Genomic DNA, 19,160 nt, shown 5'->3' with positions numbered 1-19,160 from the left:
CTGAATTTCTAAACTTTTTGTCATCTACTAGCCTTTGTATGTCGTCTATGCCCCCCCCCAAAAAAAATTCCCATTTATTTATTTTTTTTTTGCCAAACCAGAATAAATCAAAACCCCAGTAGGGAAAGTCTTGATGTGAAAGGGATAACTGTTTTTCTTTTTGAAGAATTGAGCACAATGATATGCTTATGACAGAGTTTTTATTATACTATTAAAATCCATATTTTCTTGAGTTTAGTCAAATATTAATTGATTTGAATTCTTTTGTAACAAATATATTCAGGTACAATTTTTAGACTGTGAATATTGAAACAGAAAAAAAAACAATCTTTAAACCTGTCTTGGACACATATTGTTCCTTTTGACTGAAAACTATATATTTAATATATTTATTGAATATATTGAATATTTATTGAATAATTTATTGAATATATTTATTGAATATTTATTGAAATCATATTTAATGAACTACTTATGTAAAATATTCCATATGGCAGCTCTTTTAAAAAATTAATTTGATTTATTCTATCTTATTCTATCTTTTAAAATCTTTGTTTTGATATCCACCAGTTATTTTTGGTATTAAGGAAATGATTTCTTGGTTTTAATTTTTACTTTTTCATCTCTTATCTTACACTGGTTCAAGATTGCTACCATTCTTTATCCAAGTTGCACCATCCCATTTTTAAACATTATCTTTCTTCAGCAAAGCATTTTACTTACAACAATCTTTATAGACATATAGAATTTGAAACCTGAGTAGCAGTTCACTCATTCCCTTCAAAACAACTTTATAACATATCATTTCTTGAATATAGAGCTCCTACTTGTTGCTTAGGAATGTGCAAAAGGTATTTTGTTTTGTTTTTTTCCTCTCTTAGCTTGTCTTCCTCTCCTATGTCTCTTTTGGAAGACAACACAGACAAACCAATAGAAACTAATTTCTTTCCTCCAATTAATCAGTCAACAAGTATTTATTAAATACTTAGTATATACTAATGTGACATGTAAACAGTTTGAGAGACATAATTTCTGGATAATTAATCACTTTATTAATTATGGCAGCAAATAATTAATACAAAGATGGTCATTTGGCTTTCTCTCACAAACTAATGAATCATGAGACTTCTCAATGCTTATATGTTCTTGGCAGAATGTATGTTCCCAAGAGGAGACAATCAACTCGGATTGGTTAGTAATTAATGAGAGAAAGAATATTATGAGAAGTGGACCTATTCTAAGGAGAGGCTAGGAGGGACATGACTTGGATTGTATCAGTCTTAGACTCCTCTTAACTCAAACTACATTCAGTTTCTAGCAAGCCAGACAAAGGGAATTATCCTTCACCTAAGCTTGCCTGAATAGAACACAATGAGGTCTCAAAAAGATTGAGGAGAATGTTTAATCTAATCTCATCATCAATCCTGTTATTCAGATTTGATTGAATAGAGGATGAAGAAGTAGGAAGGGAAAAAAACCTGGATCCTTCAATATTAATGGGTTATTATTGATGTAAGAGAGAAATAATCATTTTTCTCATTAAGCACTAAAGATACAAAGAAAGCAAAAGACAGTCCCTGTTCATATATATATATATATATATGATATATGATATACATATATATATCTTTTTATTTACAAGACATATTACATGGGTAATTTTTCAGCATTGACAGTTGCAAAACCTTTTGTTTCAATTTTTCCCCTCCTTCCCCCCACTCCCTCCCCTAGATGGCAGGTTGACCTACATGTTAAATATGTTAACGAATATGTTAAATACAATATATGTATACATGTCCATATAGTTATTTTGCTATACAAAAAGAATTGGACTTTGAAATAGTGTACAATTAACCTGTGAAGGAAATCAAAAATGCAGGCGGACAAAAATAGAGGGATTGGGAATTCTATGTAGTGGTTCACACTCATTTCCCAGAGTTCTTTCCCTGGGTGTAACTGGTTATATTCATTATTGAACAAATGCAACTGATTTGGTTGATCTCATTGCTGGAGATGGCCATATCCATCAGAATTGATATCATAGCATTGTTGTTGAAGTATCTAATGATCTCCTGGTCCTGCTCGTTTCACTCAGCATCAGTTCATGTAAATCTCTCCAGGCCCTCTGAAATCATCTTGTTGGTCATTTCTTACAGAACAATAATATTCCATAACATTCATATACCACAATTTACTCAACCATTGAGGGGCATCCACTCAGTTTCCAGTTTCTGGCCACTACAAAGAGAGTTGCCACAAACATTCATGCACATATAGGTCCCTTTTCCCTTCTTTAAGATCTCTTTGGGATATAAGCCCAGTAGTAACACTGCTGGATCAAAGGGTATGCACAGTTTGATAACTTTTTGAGCATAGTTCCAAATTGCTCTCTAGAATGGCTGGATATGTTCACAATTCCACCAGCAATGTATCAGTGTCCCAGTTTTCCCACATCCCCTCCAACATTCCGCATTATCTTTCCCTGTCATTCTAGCCAATCTGACAGGTGTGTAGTGGTATCTCAGAGTTGTCTTAATTTGCATTTCTCTGATTAATAATGGACAGTCCCTATTCTTAAAGAGTTACAATTTAGAAAGAAGTAATATGCAAATACCTATGTAAAAACAAGATATTTTTCAATAAATTAAAGATAACCAACAAAGGGAAGGCACTAATATTAAAGGAAATCTGGAAAGGCTTCTTGTAGAAGGTGGAATTTTAGTTGGAACTCGAAAGAAACCAGGAAAACCAAGAGGCAGATGAGGAGGAAGAGAATTCCAGGCATGGGGGACAAGGAGTGAAAATGGCCAGAGTTGGAAAATGGAACATCTGCTGTAAGAAGCAGCTGGGTAACCAGCATCACTAGATCACTGACTAGTGAAAGGAAAAAAAAGAAGTTTAAGAAGACTGGAAAAGTAGGAAGGCTTTTGACAGGGAGTCACTGATTTTTAGGTTTACACCTGTCATTTAAGATCTAGGTGATAGTTGAGAGAAGGATAGACTAGAATGGGAAAAGACTTGACACAAGACAACTCAGCAGGCTATTTTAATATTCAGGTATGAAGTAATAAGGGCCTGCACCAGAAGTTGCAGTGTACATAGAAAGTAGACAGCCTATATGAGAGTTATTCTGAAGGTAAAATCGATAGCACTTAGAAACAGATTGAATATGGGGGAAGGGAGGAGCTGAGGATGACCACCTAGGATTTTAGCCTGGGTGACTGGGCAGATAGTGATATCCTCAGTGGTAATAGAGAAGTTTGGAAGAGTAGAAGGTACATGGAAAGAAAAGAAGATAATAATTTTTACTTTGGACATTCTGATGTTTATAAGACATCCAATTACAGATGCTGACCTTCAGGTTAGGATATTGAAGCTAATCTGAGACTCTTGAGCAGAGATGATAATTAAATCCATATAAATTGATGAGATCATCAATTAAATAGAATAGAGAGGAAAGAGAATAGGGCCCTTAAAGATATCCACCACTAGAGGGCATGATGAGAAAAAAAGATCCAAGTTAGAGACTGAGGAATTTGTAAATCAAAGGAGAGCTAGGATAGAATCGTGTCATGGAAACCTAGAAAAAATGAAGTATCAAGAAAAGAGTGAACAAAAAGTGTCAAAATCCGGAGAGGTCAAGAAATGAGGATGACAAAGTACCATTATATTTTTTCAATTAACACATCATTGTTGAGAGTAATTTCAGTTGAATGTCAGAAGCCAAACTATAGAGAATCAGAAGAAAGCAAATGGAGGTATTGATTGTAGAGGACCTTCTCAAGGAGCTGGCCACAAAAGGGAGGAAAGATATGCAATAATGGTTAATAGGTTTGGATGTATAATAGATACCAATGTGCATGTTGAATTTTCCATATGAGGGCATGAACTGTAGAGGAGAGGAGATTGTGAGTCAGGGACTAAAAGTGAGGAAAAAAGGAAAATGTTCTGGAGGTCAATAGACAACACTTACCAGAATTTTAATTGGTGAGTAAATGTGGATAGAGTAAAGCTCAAAAAAAAAAAGAGGTTGGAGATAGAGGAGATAGAGGGAGAAAATGGGAGTGGCAATGGAGAACAAGGAGCATTACTATTCCCCCATCTTAACCAAAGAGAATGAGTGAAAATACTAGCAGTGCTGGAAAAGTTAGCCAAGTTGTCCATGTCACCCAGGGGAATTCGGATCTCAGTGATAGTGATAGTCAGAAGAATAGGGAAGGTTTTGTTACTTATTAAGTAAGTAGTCCAAAAAGCACAGTAGAAAGATGAATAGCTTTAGAGAAGGACACTGTGGGAGTTGGTTTGATAAGAATGGTGGTAAAGAAGCCTTTTCTTTTCTAATTCGCCGCTTTTTTTCTCAAATATGTTCGTGTCTTTTCCTCCTTCAGAGTTCCCATTGGCAATTGCCAGCATGTCCTTAGCTAAAACCTGGCAGAAAATTAACCACAACTTTGTGTATTCGAATCCTCATGGTCATTCTACTGTTGTGTCCTTGAACGTTTCCTATTGTATACACATATATATGATTTGTGTCTTACCAGATTCTGTCTTCTGTCTTTTCTACTTATTGATCTGTCATTTAAACAACTTTAACACTTCCTAAGGGTATTGACTCCTCTCACTGGCCTCCAGTTATCATATTTCCCAGAATGTACCTCTCACTGAATCTACCATACTATAAAGTGCATAAGAAAATATGTTTTTATGCCCAACAAGTTTGGCCTGGCCAAGGGTGCATAGTGAGAGTAGAAACAAGCTCTCGTTCTTAAGTGGCATCTCAATAATAGGCAGCAACATACCTTTTCACCTTCTCATGTAAATGAGTAACTATCTCGAATTACTCAATCCCTGGTTAATATGAACTTCTGTTAGTCAGATATGGTTGGCTAATACTGGTGTCATTCATATTTGCTTTAAGCTTACTTAGATATTTTGGGGAGGGGGGGCAGCAAGGAGGGACAGAGGTTTTTCTTGGAACAACATTTGAATTTCTATTCACTTTTTTCAGTTAATTGAAAAATAATTAGCTTACTTAATTTTTAATCAAGCTCTATTGTAAGCCCATTTGGATACCTATGTCTATATTATCTTATTTTTAAGAATTGTCATTTGACATTTTGGTCCCATTTGTTATCATAATATGATTTGATTTCTACAATTTGTTTATTAAATGCAAAAATGGATGTGTGAAAGATACTGACTTTGGAAGTGCTGCAGGCAGTTAATAGAGATAAGAAAACAAGAAAGCAAGAAAGAAAAAACGAAGACAGGAAGGCAGGCAGGAAGGCAAGAAGGAAGGAAGGCAGGAAGGAGGCAGGAAGGAAGGAAGGAAGGAAGGAAGGAAGGAAGGAAGGAAGGAAGGAAGGAAGGAAGGAAGGAAGGAAGGAAGGAAGGAAAAAAAGTTAAGTACTTACTATGAGCCAATAATTTGTGGGAGATGTCTCAAAAAGCATTTAACTTTGAATTCTGTTGGCTCTGATTAGCAAGTCTGTAGATTATTCAGGTCCCTTCTGAATCCCCTTCTTTTAGACATTTTTCCTATGCATTAGCAACACAAGCAGAAGCAAACTCTAGAAGAAACTCAAACTGGTTGCTTCTGCTGCAACCACTCTGGGAAAAAGTTTGATAGAGGAAGTAGCTAATTATAAAAAGATTCTGGGTTATCAATTAATTAACCATTTTAGTCTTATAATAACTGATAGAATGAATTTTAAAGACCCATTCCAATGTGAACTAGCAATCGCTTAGAAAAATAATGGTCTCCATAGCAGCATTTATTAATGATCATCTAAGCCACTTAATCTTCTACTTCCCAGTGAGCTGTTTCGCTTTTTAATGTTGCTATTATAAATAACAATAATGGTATTTGCCCACTACCTCCAGCACCATACTGGATAGATTTTGTGTGTGTGTGTGTATGTGTGTGTTTTTAATTAGGCCCAAAAGGAAACAAAAAAGTGTCCCTGAATACAACCAAAACAAAGGTTCCCCCATTAACATAGTTTAGCTAGAATCAGGTGAAAGCTGGCTTTTTTTTTTTTTTTTTTGAGAGGTCCAAGAAGCAGCCTAGGTACCATAGGCCACAAAGAATGAGAAGGCCTCTTGTCTCTGAGTTGAGAGCAATTTGTTACTGTACTTTTGCCAGTAGTTATTCTTATCTCCTAATTTAAACTCATTTATTTTTTCCTCTGGGGTTCTTTTAATGTATTGCTTCTTTGAGTTTTGTAACTAATAAATAAAGAACTGAGTTTTTCTTTAGCACAATATTTTTTAACCTGTGAACTTGTTCATTTTAACTTTTGCAGAGAAATTCGAAATACTAGGAATTTAACTTACATAGATCCTGATGCCCTAAAAGACCTGCCTCTCTTAAAATTCCTGTAAGTATTGCAAACTTTGTTCTTTAGAGGGGAAATTACCATGTTGTCATTTGGTCAGAGCTGTCCTTAGGGACAGGGCTGGGACACATCACATGATACCTCCCTCCCTTCTCCCAATAACCCTGATCATTTTTACCCAGATGAAAGCAGGTTCAAATGAGCATTAAGGCCACTCTTGAAGGGGAAAGAAGTCACAGATGGACAACTTGAAGCCTGAAGGGAATGTATGTAGAAGCGGGAGAATGGTAGTTCTAGTCCCTTTGCCATGGGAATGGCATAGATTGATATGTGTGTGTGCATGTGTGCATGTGCCTGTGTTTGAATAGAGATACTACAGTGCCTTAAGGACTCAAATAAAATAAAAAATAAAGGTAGGATTATTATTAAAATCATTTCTGATTGCTTTCATTTATCTGAACATATTCATATTTGAAGTTTTATGACACTGTACAGTATTCCTGAGTTATTTCAGAGAAAGGCTTATTTCTTAATATCACTATAAAATATGATTGAGAAAACCAAGGAATCAATATTATACTTTATACATCAATGTATCCCTTCTCCACCAAAAACAAAAACCAAAAGAAAAAGAATATGTATCCAATGAGCACACTTTTTGTCTCACTGAGTCCAGATGAATGTTGGTTTCCATCTAACTTGATATCTAGTAGAAAAAGTAGAACCTATGTGTCTTAATGCAAGCCCTTCTGAATGACAACGAAAATTTATTATTCATTTATCATAACTAGGTACCGTACTATGTACAGAACATACAAAGTCAAAAATAAAATATGCCATATTCAAGAATCCTACATCTGATTGGAGGAAACAATATGTACACATATCAATAAATAAAATTAAATATATATATATATATATATATATATATATATATATATATGTGTGTGTGTGTAATACAAAGTAATTTTAAGAGACACTTTATTATATGGGAAATCAGGAAAGGTTCCATGTAAGAAGTGATACTTTAATTCAGATGAGAAGGGAACTAGGGATTTTAAAAAGTGGAAGTGAGAAGAGAGTGTACGCCAAGCATAAGGAACAGCCTGTGCAAAGGCATGGAGATGGAAAATAGAATTTTGTGTCCAAAGAACAAGCAAGAAAGCTAGTAACAGAACTTATCAGTCAGAAAGCATTCTTAGTTCAAGAAGAAGAGGAAAAAAATCATGAAGTGGGGGAAAAGAAAGCAAGGATGAAGGAATGTCATTTTTTGAGAACTCTAAACAATAAAAAAATGAATGAATGATCCAGCAATGGCATAATTTTTAACCCATGTCTGTGATGCTTTCTTAAATCTAACTTCTATTTTTGTTTCTTTGACTGTGTAATTTAGTGGGATTTTTAATACAGGACTTAAAATATTTCCTGACCTGACCAAAATTGATTCAGTTGATGTGTTCTTTATACTGTAAGTATGCATGCAATATTTCAATATTACTGATTCCAAAGATATCAGAGAAATCTCCATACTCCCCTCCCCCCAAAGATACTGGAAATATCAGGGAAACCTTGAAATTTAAATTTTTCTTTAAAACCACATTTGTTTGGCAAACTTGTATTGGTACTTTGCACTTCATATAACAAAGCTTTCTTCTCTAGTATCACAAAACACTTTCAAGATCAGAATTCTCATGCTATACCATACCACACTACATCTGTTTGTAAATATTGTCTATATTATTGATATTTGTGGTAATTGCAGCAGTAATTGTAGTAATAATGCTTTAATATTGATATAATATATTCACATGTGAGTTTTTTTTTTTTTTTACTTAATCTTGGGGCAGCTAGATAGTACATCAGAGTACCAGACTAGAGTCAGGAAGACAAGTTCAAATCTGACTTCAGACATTTACTAACTGTCCCTGGACAAGCTACATCACCTTGTTTGCCTCAGTTTTCTCATCTGTCAAATGAGTTCCAGAAGGAAATGGCAAATCTTTCCAGCATCTTTGCCAAGAAAACTCCAAATTGAGTCATGAAGAGTCAGATATGACTGAAAAATGATTAAATTCAGGTCTTCCAGGTTCCAGACCTGGCACTCTATCTTTGTGCCACCTAGTGGCCTAAATGAGATGATAAAGTGCTTCCTAAGTCTTTAAGGGCTCTATAAATGCCTTTGCTGTTGTTCAGACTTTAATGTCATTTAGAGTTTCCTTGGCAAAGATACTAAAGTGTTTTGCCATTTCCTCCTCCATTTCTGGTGTGGCCTTTGGGAAATCACTGATCCAGTCTAGATGTCAGTCTTCTCTTCTGTAAAATTAGTGATCTGGGATGGACTAGGTAATCTTTTTTTTTTTTTTTTTTTTTTTTTTTTTTTTTTTTTTTTTTTTTTTTTTGCTGAGGCAATCAGGGTTAAGTGACTTACCTAGGGTCACACAGTTAAGTGTCTGACCAGATTTGAACTCAGGTTCTCCTGACTTCATGAACTAGGTAATCTTAAAGATCCCTTCCAGATTTAAATCCCATAGCCAATATGATGGAACTGAGATTAAACTCAGGTCTGCATTCTTCTATTCAACCAAAATATATTTGTTGCCTACTTTACTGATTTCTATCCTACTCTATACTGTCTCTCTTCATAAGCTTATCAGGCATTTTATAGTTCTGATTATCAATGTATCAATGGGGAAAATCAGTTACAGAGAAATTCATAAGTCAAATTTTTGAAAAGAAGCCAGAAATACCTGAAGATGTTGCCAAAATTGCTAATTTCAAGGCTTTTATTTGATCAAATGGAATACACTGCTTCAGGGTGGCACTCTCCAGATAAAGGGACAAGTCGTCTTTAGTAAATTTCATTGGCTTAGAAAAGTAACAAAGATCCATATGTCCAGCAAAATTACACCAATAATTTAATTCTAGTTAACCCTTCAAAATTTTACATGTCCTTTTGTTTTTTTCTAATTTTTTTCTAATCATTGCACAGCTGGAGAATTTCAATATCAACTAATATTGACCTTTCTTAGATAATTTGTCAGTTGATGACTATCATTAATTTAAGAAATGCACGATTTTGCATTTTAAATTATTGATCCCCCCATGTTAATCAGTCTTCATACTGAAGCAAACCCAACAAACAAACTGATCGACTTTAGAGGCTCTTTGGGACTAAAAATTTAGTTTAGATTTATCTTGGATAACAATTCTTTAGTAGGGCACTGATATAGCAAAAAACCTTGACTACATTAATTCAATGTTTTGATTTTTTTTTCTCATGATAGTTTTTCTTTCTTTCCTTATTGCAGTGAAATCACAGACAACCCTTTTATAACTTCAGTTCCTGTGAATGCTTTCCAAGGGCTCAGCAATGAGACCTTAACCTTGTAAGTTCTGCCAACTGAAATCCCATTTCCTCTACCTTTCGATTCAATTCATTACCATATTCCTGGTAAGGCTAGAATGAAAATGGCTTTTGTGTACTCTGCTTGAACTCAATAACACAAAGGCAAGTTCCCCCAGTGAAGTTTATTAAGCTTCTGAAAGGACCCACATTGTATGGACCTACTAGTGCTGCTACACAAGCCCTACTTGAATGGTTGGGTTCACTGTATGCTATCAAAAGCAGATTTGTTTTTAATTCTCCTGAAATCTGGGAAATTCCAAAATTTCTAACTGTGAGGATAAATAAGGTGAGAAGAAAAATAACTTAGCTCTTTGTGCTTAAAAGTAGCAAACACTGCTTCAACAGAAAAGAGCTCCTCCACAGAAGCATTAAGTACTCTAACAAAATTTACCTGAATCCAATCTAGGCCTGGGAAGTCCAGCTAATTACCTTGCCATCAATGTCTGTTTTCCAACTCCTCCTCTTCCTTCTCCTCCCCCTCCTCTTCTTCTGAACTTCCCTCGCTTTTCAATCCCTCCCTTCCTTTCTCTCTCCCAATGGAAGGAAAATCAAGAATTATAAGAATCTGGAAATAAGTACCCAAGACATAACCATAGCGTAATGCCTGGGAACTACTTCTTCCTCCATATTTCTTTCTCTCTTTGTCTTTCCCCCATAATATCATTTTCTTCATTTGTAAAAAGAAGAGCATAACAGCACCTACCTCACAGTATTGGTGTGAGGATCAAATGAGATAACATATAAAAAACACTTTACAAACCTTAAAACAATATAGAAATGTTTCCCGTTATTATTATTGTCTTACTTGTCTATCCTGATTCAAATTAAGAGTATTTCAATGCCTAAGGCCCTCTTCTTTTCTTCATATTGTTGGAGGGAAATTACCAAAATATGACTCTCACTTCTGGAACACAGTGGAGATATATACTATAAAACCTGGATTTAGAACTGGAAAAAAACTTGTATATTGCCAGAGAAACTGAGGCAAGGCAGAGATTAGTTTTTAATATTTTAATAGTGGAGAATCTGGGCTAGCCCAGACTAGCCAAAGCTAGTCAGCTGAATGGGACTCTTGTCTCAAAGCATCTAGCACTGAGCCATCAATTCCAGAGACTTTTATAGGGCTCCAGCAGGCAGGGAAACAAAGGCCAGGGGTAAAGAACATTGGGTAAGACATAATTTAGTTGGGACAGGTTGGGGGTCAAGAAGGTTGGGAGCAGGAGACAAAGAGTCTAGAGCAGAAGATAGTGAGCAATATCCAGGTATTTGAGATAAGCCACCTGGGGTTTTATGACTCACTGGAATGTGAAAGTGGCCAGAGCTTAATAGGGTAAGGAAGGGGAGATGGCCATAATAATTTTATTCAGAGCCTAGCATAATAATTCAGTGAAACTCAAGCATTACACTTGGAAATCGTTAATTTATCCTTTCCATTTTACAAATAAGGAAATTTAAGCCTCCTTCTTACTTAAATATAATGTCATCAATTTCACCATCCTCCTTGTGGAATCCAGAGGACAAAAAAAGAGAGCAAAATATTATTCCTACCTAGTCATCCAAAACAACACAGTAACAGATTCAAGGAAGATACCTTGAAACAATAAAAAAATATTAACTGACTCTAAAGTTGCATTGTTTTAAACAAGTCCCTTTCATGCTTCAATTCCCTCATCTGTGAAACTGAAGAATAATGCAGATGAGACTTCCTGAGTTGTTATATATTCTATGAGCTCATTTAAAAGTAATGTGATTTAAATTTTTTTAATCCATGTAAAGACTGAGAATAGTAGTATTGCCTAAGGTGGCCCACTCCCAGGTCCCAGATCTAAATCCTGTGATCCTAAGATCTCACTAATTTTTTTTTTAGTTATATTTGACTAAAAGGTGACTATAGACCAACTTTTTTGGAAGAGTAGTGAGTTCCTTGTCGGTGGATGTCATCAAATGGACAATGAATACCCACTTGTAAGGAATTTAGTAAATAATATTCATTTTTGAGTAAGGGATAGATCTTTGAAAACCCTTCCAACTGTAATTCTTTGATTCTTTTTAAAAAAAATATCAAACCATATAAATATATTTAAAAGAATATTTCTCCTTTTACTTTTATGTAATGTTGAGTTGTATTTGAGGCAAATTTATAAAATAGGATCCTAATTCATAATAATTCTAGACTTGAAAGGGTAGGTTTTAAATGACTTCCATGAATGCTCCCAGTTAGAAAGCAAAATTCTCTAGCAATGGACTAGATAGAGCTGAAGCTCCTAATTTTACACTAGAAAAGGTCCCTCTCTCTTTGAAGTTTCCCATTGTACCCTCATGACACAAAGGAACAAAAGGACAAAGTCAATCACAAATATTTGTGAGAAAAAATATAAAATGTATTATTTGGCAGTAAATTTAAGAAAAACAAAAATAGAAGTAATGTGTGGTAGGATAGATCCTAGTTAATTTGTTTCTGTCAGGCAAGCATGTATCTCCCAGCTTTTCCATTTAAATAGACTTCATCTCTCATAGTCTTAAAAAAGAACTACTGGCATGGCAGATAACAGCTGCTATTTCCAATCATGCTACTCCAAGAACCACTGTTACCCTGTCTTTCTTCTCTCCTCACTCTCCTTAAGAGGTCTCCATAACTTCCACTACTAGTCCTCTTTGAGAAAACCTCTATGTTTCCTCTCTTGCCTATGCAAGATTACTTTCTCTCAAGTTTCTTTTCTTCTCAAACTACTTCCCAAAGAAGGGAAGGCTATGTCCAGTAAACTATTTAGCCAGTTAGTCAGGAATTTTTACATCAATTTCCACTATTCAAAACATTTTAGTAAACCCTCTTTTGAAACTATCTTCAGTGCTTTCAACATACTTTTTTGACTATCCTCAGTGATAAATCCTCATCCTTTGGGAATAAGGTTAGTTATTCAAAACTAAGTCTGAAGAATAAAGTGAGTTATCAAACTGCTTTTTTTTTAGTTTTTTAAAAAAATGAGCATAACTATGAAGTAATAAGATCAGTTTTCTTGAAAGACTCACAATTCGCTCTAAAAAGCATTCTATATTTTTCTGGCCTTGGAGAAATAAAGACTAAATCTTTCAGAGAATGACCAACATGACATGTCCCAGGTCATTAATTTCTTTCCTTTATGACTTGCAGGAAACTCTATAATAATGGTTTTACCAGGGTTCAAGGACATGCCTTCAATGGGACAAAGTTGGATGCTGTGTAAGTAAAATTATCATCATGATAACTGTCCCCAAATAAAGAGACTAACTTAGAATTGTAAATATGCTTCTAAGTTTTTTTTATAGAACTATTAGTAAAAAACAAGTTTATGATAAGTTAATAAATCAAGTATAATTACAATGAGCATCGAGGGTGTGAATGATGAGTGAGAAAGGAGTTGAAGGAGAGGATTTATAGAGAGAAAAGACCAGATGTTTCAAAATAAAGTACCTAAACAGCACAAGACCTGAAGCCAAACAAAAAGTGGAATCACAAAACTTCAGACAAACACAACTGCAAACAATCCATTCTATTTATTAATAGCTCTGAATGTTTACATCAGAGCTGCAAAGCTAGTTTGCCAAGAGGAATAATGAAGTGTTTATTTTTCTCCTGGAATCAAGAAGGTCTCTTGGAGTCTATGGAGGATAAGATGATGATTTCATTACATATTGGGGCATAGAATATAACATACCTCATCTGGTTGGGATTCACTAAGAAATTCCACAGAAAGCTTCTCAGTGGTAGAGATCATATCATCTGGGTTAGGAAAATTGACAAAGGGGGCAGCTAGGTAGTGCAGTAGATAGAGCACCAGCCCTAAAGTAAGGACCTGAGTTCAAATGTGACCTCAGATACTTAACACTTCCTAGCTGTGTGGCCTTAGGCAAGTCACTTAACCCCAATTGCCTCAGCAAAAAAAAAAAAAAAAAAAAAAAAAAAAAAAAAAAAAAAAGGAAGAAAGAAAATTGACAATGAACAACTTAAGTGACTGATCACCCTGTCCCTAATTTTAACTAGACATGAATGCATATCACGGTGCTCCAATAGCAAAATACTGTCTAAGTACCATTATCTCAAGGGGACATTTCTATAAGTATAAGTGTGTAGAGGTCTGTGTGTGTATATGTGTGTATTCAAATCATGATTTTGACATGAACTTGGGGATGATATTTAATCTTCTTGGCCCCTTGTTTGATCAATTATAAAATGAGATGATTGGAGTACATGGCCTCAGGTATTTCTTCCAACTCCAGATCTATGATCTCTATCTTTTCAAGAAAGTGAATTATCAACTAAGTATTGTTGAAGAGTAGGTTGAAGATTAAGATTTCTTACTTATTTTTTCATGACATATTCTCAGGAAAGTAGACATTTTATACTTGATTAACTTGGAAATGACCAGGAAGTCATAGCCTACTTCACCCTCCCCCCCCCAAAAAAAAAAAAACAGGTCCAGCATAAATAAAGTAGATTCATGCTACTATGCATTTTTGTCTTCACCCCTTTCTTGAACATCAGAAGCAGTGGCCACTTGGAATAGGATGCATATTATAACATTCCAAGTTGGAAACATAATATCCTACCAATAAAATATTTTGCTTTTCACTGAATTAATACAAGTCTTTCATTGATCAACCATTACTGGGCCCAGGGGTCTGGGGCACTGTTACCAGTTATGTCTTCTCTAAGGAGCCACTTTGTTACAAATCCAGGAATGAGGTCTGGACTGAGTTCAGTTTTGGGAGAAACCTGGCCTCTAATGAGAAGGGGGAGGGGGGGAAGCTCCCTTTTCTTCTATTCTTCAGCTAACTAAATAATCACCTTGGTACTTCAAGAATAAATTATTTGAGATTTAAATTGTGGCTCATTTGTATATTTTTCCAAAGTTGGAAACAAAAAAGTACTTTTTACAACATAAATCAGAAATGGTATAAGGATATAATTTTAGTTTCATGCATATAAAAGAAATTTTAATAGAAACAAAAGATTCACAGTGTGGGTCAACAGAATGAGTTAAAACAAAATTCAGTAGCTTACAACTATAGTTACTGTTACCTGGCAAGGATACTTCAGCAGGACTTGGCAGGATTGCTGATTGCATATTTTACATTTCACCTCAATTAGTTGTCTTTACCAAGGTCCATGTAACCTGGCAAACCAGCCCAAGACTTGTCTTATTCACTTGTTTATGGAAATCTTCAAGAGTGCTAAAAAACAGCTTCTGAGAATTCCTCCCCAGGGTACTAGTCAAAACTTTTGAAAAAGATCTAGAATCTCTAAAACTTTCAGAATCAATAGGTATTTTCAACCCTAGACCCTGCCATCTTATAATAGATACTCACCTGCCAAAGTCAGCCAAGAACAAACAAAAGAGACTCACGTCATCCCAGGCAAGACATGCACTTTATCTGCCATATGCTCATGGCCTTCATGGGAGCTGGGATGAAGAATAGGGTAAGTCAAAAGCTTTTCCTCTTAGTGGTAGTCACTTTGTCATATGGGTTAAGAAAATTGACAAAGAACAACTTAAGTGATTGTCCACCTTGTCTCTAATTCTAAGTAGACATGAATGCATGTCACAGTGTTTCAATAGTAAGATATTGGATAAGTTCCATTATCTTGATAGAATAAATGTGTGCATACATGTAGAGGTATATATATGGTGAAGTTAGTAGGAATAAAGAGGAGGACCTCTCCTCAGGATACAGTTTAGAGCTTTCCTGCTCCCAATCTGGAAAAAAAAGAGAATACTAAGGGTATGTTCACTCCCTTTTATATATCCATTTTGATATCAGCTCTTCCTCCTCAGAGTTCAATAAGGGTAATGTTTAACCATCTTACATTGAGTCACCATATTCCTGGAGAGCTCCAGATACATGCTCCCTGTGATGGTTTCCCCATAGAAGAATTAAACTATCACTCTACAATATGATTGACTAATTTTATTTTGATTTATTTCAATTAATTAATTTTATTTCAACAACACATGCAGTTTGCTTTGAACCAAGCAAAGCCTAAGTGAAGAGTATCTTGAAAGAAAGAGTATCTTGAAAGAAAGACTTGGATATAAACTCCTTGAAAGCAGTGACTTATATATAATCTGATGAATCATGTGAACTTATGCATCAATTCATGTAATTCTCTCCAGGCTCCTCTGAAATAATCCTGCTGATCATTTCTTATGGAATATTATTTTTCATATATCACATGAAAAATATACCATATACTATATGGTTCATATACCATAACATGCAGTTTGCTTTGAACCAACCAAAGTTTAAGTGAAGAGTGTCTTGAAAGAAAAGGACTTGCATGTAAACTCCTTGAAGGCAATGACTGTGACTTATGCCTAATTATGCCCTCATAATAATTAGAATGTAGTAGTTGTTGAAAAGTACCTGTGATTTTACTGCTAAAGAGAAGTCCTTATAAGTAAATTGCCTCTCCCAAGATAGACTAGCACCTGCTATAGAGCTGCCTGCATCATTGAAAATTTAATGTAGTTAACCAAGGTCACATATGGTATATGTCAAGAGACAGTATTTTTTTTTATTAAAGCTATTTTCAAAACATAGGCATAATTTTCAACATTCACCTTTGCAAAACCTTGTGTTGCAATTTTTTTCTTCCCTTCTCCCCACTGCTTCTCCAAAAGGCAAGTAATCCAATATGTTAAACGTGCAATTCTTCTATACATGTTTCCACAATTATCATGCTGCACAAGAAAAATCAGATCAAAAAGGAAAAAAAAAACGAGAAAGAAAACAAAATGCAAGCAAACAACAATTAAAAAGTTGAAAATACTATGTTGTGATCCATACTCAGTTCCCACAGTCCTCTCTCTGGGTGCAGATGGCTCTCTTCATCGCAAGACCATTGAAATAGGTCTGAATCACCTTGCCATTAAAAAGAGCCTTGGCCATCATAAATGATCATCACACAATCTTCTTGTTGCTGTGTGCAATGTTCTCTTGGTTCTGCTCACTTTACTTAGCACCAGTTTCTGTAAGTTTCTCCAGACTTCTCTGAAATCATCCTGCTGATCATTTCTTATAGAAAAATAATATTCCATAACATTCATATGCCACAATTTATTCAGCCATTCTCCAACTGATGGGAATCCATTCACTCAGTTTCCAATTTCTTGCCATGACAAAAAGGCTATAAAACATCTGCTTTGGTAGCATTCCTCACTGAAAGCTCCCTATGCTTTTACAAGTCTACTTTTTAAAAGTGGTGGAGGGGAGGCAGCTGTGCTACTAGCTATAAGTGCTTAAGTGTCAGTGTAGAACAGGCTTGGCTGCTGTGCAAGCCACAGACTCAGTCAAGCATGAACTACAGCCTAACCATTAGTGGTACTGACCAGAGACGCAGTTACACAGAGCAACAGCCCTGCCCTTTATGTGGGGCAGGGATAGAACAGAGGCTATCTCACTGCTCAGCAAAAGCACCACAGCAGTAGGGAAATCTATCTGTCCCGGTGTCACCCAGGAATACCCTACTGGAACAACTGGGTGGGATAGTAGATAGAGGGCTAGGTTTAGAGACAGGGAGACCTGAGTTCAAATTTGGCTTTGGATATGATCTTGAACAAATCATTTAACCTCTGTGTATCTCAATTGCTTCAGGATAAAATGAAGATAATAGCATCTGTTTTTTAGGTTTACTGTAAGGATCAAATGGGATAATAATTACACAGTACTGATAGTTCCTGGCACATAGTAGACATGCTATACATGTTAGTTATTATTGTTACTGAATAGGTGATGGATCAGCCCCTCCCAAACACACACTTAAATACCCCAGTTCAGACTAGTTCTAGTAGCTTTCTCTTGTCAAATCATAACTTTCTGCTATAGAGCTCAACTACAAGGTTAGCCAGTGGTGATTCAAACCCTTCATCGAAGACAGAGCACTTGTCTCAACCTGGGATAGAAGCCTGGAAAACAGAAAGGAGACATGGTTAGGCTATATTTGACCAGATTTACTGGAGTAATTTCACTTTTATGCCAAAATTGTAAGAACCAAATACAAATTTGACAAATTTAAATGTCTTAGGTGAAAATAATAGTGTCTTGATTTGAAAATATGGGTGAGATTATTCTGTGATGGCAATAATTTTATGATTAAATAATAATTTTAGAGGTAAAAAATTCAGGTTTGATTACAGGAAACAAGGGAGTTTTTTTCTATTAATATTTTAGATCCAACTGTTCTTGTCTTTGAATTTTTTGATCTTTTTCCAGCTCCTGGCAAATTGCTTCCCTAGTAAATCTTAGTACTTCAACAACTTAAAAAAAATACTATATAAATCTAGTGTATGACCTGATGTTGCTCATTATAAGGCATCAAGGAAGACAGGTTGGGATGGATAAGAAGGCAGTAGAGAAGGAAATAAGAAAGGAATGATATATTAGTCACTACGTTTTTATGGCATTGTTATTATTTTTTGGCTTTAAGGTTACATATAAACTTAAATGAATGTAAATATCCTTTTCTGTTTATTATTGTAATTTGATTTGGAAGGTTACATATACCATTTCAATCATCTGGTAAATTCTGCAGAAGCACATTCAGATATGTATTAAGGTTCTAATTTGAGCTAACATTTAAACAATGTGTCATCCACATGGTGGGGAGAGGGGAGGGAGAGAGAGAAACACAAGTTGAAAATTATTCTAGTGCTAATTTTGCTGATATGGGTAGGTCTGGTGTAGTTTACATTCACTTGTCTAGAATAACAAAAGATTCTGATGAAAGCAAAAACTAAAGAAAGTCTGCATTATTTCCAAGGACTAACTCCTCAACAGCAGTAAGATGGTTAGGGAGAACATTCATGAAGATTACAGCAGATAGGTGAGAACCAGGTCATCTTGTTTTTTTTTTTTCCCATGGAATCACACAACTGTCATCTCAAATATGAAATGAATAATAATAACAAAGGACCTCTTCCACAGAAATTCACCTGAATTAAAATAACATGAATTAAATGAATTTAATTTATAAATGACTATCTAGAAAAATAACCTCTGAGCCCATAAAATTAATGTTTTGTGGCTACCACCCACCATCTTGCCAACTAGAGTATCTGACTTCTTCCTACACATGCTTAATGCCTGTGAATCTCCTTTATTGGTACCCCTAGCACTTAGCACAGTGTCTGGCACATAGTTGTCACTTAACAAACATTTATTTTCTGAAAATATTTTTGACAAATTTTAATATCATTTTGATGTGCTAACAGGCACAAGCTAGCCATTAAATAACAAACCATTAGATTACAAACAGAATAGTGAGCACACTAATTATCTCCCTGATCACTGTCAGACTCTGGAGGCAAAACATCCCAGTTTTGACCACCAGAAAGAAGATAGAGAACAGTACATACTTGGGAAAACTCTATTTTCCCCAA

At 35.2% G+C, this 19,160-nt stretch overlaps 1 protein-coding gene across 1 annotated transcript in view; it reads left to right on the top strand.

Moving 5' to 3' along the window:
• TSHR (thyroid stimulating hormone receptor) overlaps positions 1-19,160 on the top strand; it is a 147,682-nt gene that overhangs the window by 94,162 nt on the left and 34,360 nt on the right. The window contains exons 5-8 of the mRNA XM_003756198.2: positions 6,306-6,380; positions 7,732-7,806; positions 9,647-9,724; positions 12,896-12,964. Coding sequence (XP_003756246.1) covers positions 6,306-6,380; positions 7,732-7,806; positions 9,647-9,724; positions 12,896-12,964 — 297 coding nt within the window. The remainder of the gene's footprint in view (positions 1-6,305; positions 6,381-7,731; positions 7,807-9,646; positions 9,725-12,895; positions 12,965-19,160) is intronic.

Source organism: Sarcophilus harrisii, chromosome 2 (assembly GCF_902635505.1).
Source record: "Sarcophilus harrisii chromosome 2, mSarHar1.11, whole genome shotgun sequence".
Taxonomy (NCBI): Eukaryota; Metazoa; Chordata; class Mammalia; order Dasyuromorphia; family Dasyuridae; genus Sarcophilus; species Sarcophilus harrisii.
Note: the sequence above shows the minus strand (reverse complement) of the source record. Positions and strands in the feature narration are given on the sequence as shown.